This window comes from Micromys minutus (assembly GCF_963924665.1).
Source record: "Micromys minutus genome assembly, chromosome: X".
Lineage (NCBI taxonomy): Eukaryota > Metazoa > Chordata > Mammalia > Rodentia > Muridae > Micromys > Micromys minutus.
This window is the reverse complement of record NC_137970.1, coordinates 17,628,537-17,632,427: the sequence shown is the minus strand read 5'-3', so window position 1 is coordinate 17,632,427 and position 3,891 is coordinate 17,628,537. Positions and strand designations below refer to the sequence as shown.

At 45.3% G+C, this 3,891-nt stretch overlaps 1 protein-coding gene across 1 annotated transcript; it reads left to right on the top strand.

Annotated features, from left to right (window-relative positions):
- Window positions 1–989: 989 nt before the first annotated feature.
- On the top strand, window positions 990–1,673 carry LOC308414356 (GTPase ERas-like; the record flags this gene model as incomplete). Its single annotated transcript, XM_080909583.1, has 1 exon — window positions 990–1,673. The coding sequence occupies one exon, from the start codon at window positions 990–992 to the stop codon at window positions 1,671–1,673; it is 684 nt and encodes a 227-aa protein (XP_080765709.1).
- Window positions 1,674–3,891: the final 2,218 nt, after the last annotated feature.

Genomic DNA, 3,891 nt, shown 5'->3' with positions numbered 1-3,891 from the left:
GTAGTTCACCCCCCCACAAAAAAAGTTATAAAAGATGTGTGCTTTTTGAGTTCAGGGTTGACTCTCCCTGTGTGGAGCAACCCCAAACACATCAGATCAAAAATAAACCTCTTGCCATTGCAGCAATGTATTGTGGTGCATCTAGGCTGAGACTTTTGGGGGTCCAGCAATCCTCTTTCCCACAATCCCAATCCCCCAGTCCCACCCATTGCCTCCATGAAGGTGCTCCCTCTCCCAACCACCTTCTCCCACCTCAGCACCTTGGCATTCCTGGCACTGGGAAAATGAACCTTCTTTGGACCAAAGGCCTCTCCTCCCATTCATGCCAGAAACTGCTATCCTCTGATGCATATGCACCTGGATTCATAGGTCTTTCCATGTGAACTCATTGACTGGTGTTTTAGTCTCTGGGAGCTGTGGTGGGTTTGGTAGCTTGATAATATTGTTCTTCCCATGGTGTTGCAGACCCTTTCAGCTTCTTCAGTCCTTTCTCTGGTGCCTTCATTGGGGTCCCTGTGTTCAGTTCCATGGTTAGCTGCAAACATCTTCCTCTGTATCAGAATGGCTCTGGCAGAGCCTCTGATGAGGCAACCAGATCATATCAGGTTCCAGCCAGTAAGCATGAATTAGCATCAGAAATAGTGCTTGGGTATAGTGGCTGCACATGGGGTGGATCCCCAGGTGAGGCAGTCCCTAGCTGATCTATTCTCCAGTCCCTGCTCCTCGATTTATCTCTTTATTTCCTCCCCGGAGTGTTTTTTGTTCTTCCTTCTAAGAAAGACTGAGGCATCCACCTTCTGGCCTTCCCTCTCTTTGAGCTTCATAAGTTCTGTGAATTAATTCTTGGGTATTCCGAGCTTTGGGGGCTAGTATCCGCTTATCAGGGAGTACATATCTACTCCTGGGAATACAGCCAGTCTCACCTGATTTCCCATTCCAGGCTCACTCTAGGCACCTGCTGTTACACCTCTTCCTTGAGCTGCTGGAGGATGGCGTTGCCAACAACGTCTAGCGTCTTGGACCTGAGCCCCAGCACACAACACACCAGATCGCCAGAGGAAAGCCACGAAGCTTGGGCACAATGCAAAGATGCTGGCAGGCAGCTACCGGAGTACAAGGCAGTGGTGGTGGGTGCAAGTGGTGTTGGTAAAAGTGCCCTCACGATCCAGATGACCCACCACTGCTTCGTGAAAGACCATGACCCCACTATCCAGGATTCCTACTGGAAGGAGGTGGCCCTGGACAGTGGAGGCTACATTCTAAATGTGCTAGATACAGCTGGGCAGGATATTCACCGGGCCCTGCGTGACCAGTGCTTGGCCGCTGGTGATGGTGTGCTGGGCGTCTTTGCTCTTGATGACCCCTCGTCTCTGGACCAGTTGCAGCAGATATGGTCCACCTGGAACCCTCACCACAAGCAGCCTCTGGTACTAGTGGGCAACAAGTGTGACCTGGTGACCACTGCTGGGGATGCTCACGCTGCCGCAGCGGTCCTTGCTCACAAGTTGGGAGCCCCCTTAGTGAAGACTTCGGCCAAGACCCGGCAAGGTGTAGAGGAAGCCTTTGCTCTGCTCGTCCATGAAATTCAGAGGGCGCAGGAGGCTGTGGCCGAATCAGGCAAGAAGACCCGACACCACAAAGCCGTGTGTAGCTGTGGCTGCTCTGTAGCCTGAGGACCTTAGTCCAGCAAACTGACCCTTGTCTCCTGTCAAGGTGACAGTTCTCTTGTCCTAAGATTGCCCTCGCCCACCAAATAAGTTACCACGGACACCTTTTTATCGTCATTTGGTGAGGAGTTAGGTGGTAACATGGGGTGTCCCTCGTTGGCTGTGTTCTGTGAAACTCTATGCAAAATTAAATAAATGTTCTCAGGATTCAAAAAACAAAAGAAAATGTCTCTTTCAAAAGTATAAAGTACAAAGGATATAATGTACTTTCTACCACCACACAGATAGGGCCAACCAAAAACTAAAAGTAAGCCATGGCTATTTTATGCCTTAGCTTGTACAAGCAGAGTAAATAGGCCCCAAGAAAATTTGTTTTACCATATATTCCTAGATACTTTCTCTGTAATCTACATAGTAACTATAAAAATTTCTAACAATTCCATAGTCTACAAACCTGGTGTTTATAAGGAAAATTGAGATATACTACATTTGATACCATTTTATAATTAAATATTTGGCTATATTTTTAAAGTATGTGTGTGCGTGTGTTCAGGTCTGTGTCTGTGTGTGTGTGTGTGCATATGTATACATGTAAGTTCAGGTAAGTCCAGAAGAAACTGTGGATAGCCTGCAGTGGGATTTAAAAGCAGTTATGAGCCACTGGACATCGGCTCTGAGTTCTGGGAAGAGAAAAAGACTCTGAATCTCTGCAGGAATAGCAAGAACTTAACCACTAAGCCATCTCTCACATCCAGACAACCCACCCTCCCTTCCTCTTCCTTCCCTTCTTCCTCCCTTTCCATCTCCTCTTTCTCCTTCTTTTTTCAGACTTTCTGTTTGAGCCAGTCATTTTTATCAAGCTGGTTACAATGGGGACGTCTGGTTCTAAAGAGCTAAGTCTCAAACTCTCACTGGGTCCCTGTCACAGCAAAGCTGAGAGGATGCCAAGAAGAATTCTTATTGACCAATGCTAATAAAATCATAACTAGAAAGAAAAGTTTGAACTTAATAAGAAAAAGTTAATAATTCCCATCGTTTGGTTTGGTTTGCTCTACACAATGTGCCAAAGAAAATGCAAAATGGCACATGACACATTGTTGTATAGGGTTAACTGCTAGGCATCAATTGAACCCTGAGCAAGAATTTTTTGCAGCAAAGTGAGAGATTATTGCGAGAGATTCAGCAGGGCAATCTCGGATGGGAAGACAGCATAAGTGTGTCTGCAGCTTGTCCTCACTAACACCCGTGGCTTCCTGTCACCTACAACACGAACAGTAGGGATGACTTTGGCAGAACTTCATTTTGAAAACCTTGAAGGTATATAAACAACACTGGTAATTGGGATCTTGTAAAAAGTGCTGCTCCAGCGCCCTGGGGGTGACCTTCAGTCCTGAATAGAGTTTCACCTCGATATGGTTATGGAAGGTGGACTTTGAGATAAATGATGGTGGTGGGAAATCCTTGATGCAGGTGTAGCAAAATATGTTAGACTCTCAAACCTCAGAACATTTTATGAAAAACCCAGCAGCAACTGATCTGAAACAATGAAAACAATGGCCTCCCCCCATCACATGTGTATTCAACTTGCAGTGATATCCTAAACACGGAAGAGAGAGAGAAAATAAAATACTGTCACGCTTTGAGTGGATAACACTTCTGATTTTGCTTTGTTTCCACTGCAGAAAAGTCAAGAGGAAAGCATTTTTCTTGGATGATTTCAGTCTTGTGTGTTATTTTCAAGAGAGTACTTTGTCCCCATTGTCACCCAGAATCCTGTGTGCTCTTTACCTGATTAAGAGAATCCAACTGTATAAGAAAGTGCTGACATGACTACCTTTTGGTTCTATGCACTCCTAAGAAAACAATTTCCTTCTTCATAGCATAGTATGATTTCACCCAAATTTGTTTCTATGTGGAAAAGTAGATGGCAAGTATTGGGGGTTCTGCACTATATTTCAGAGAATCTAATGTTAACTAGCAGTGAGTTATTTTTGCAGTATCCAAAGAAATAATATCTCTCACAGTAGACATGCTAAGCCTTGCATTTGTGATGGTGCACACACCTTGTCTCTGGCTCTTGATGAGGCACCAGATTTAGAAGAATAACATTACGGCTAACAGCCTCATCCTAAGTCTCAGCATCATCAGGCTTCAGACCAACTGCTTCCTGGTAATCAGCTCCCAGGCCAGACCCTTAAACACAAAGCCACTAGGATTTTATGTC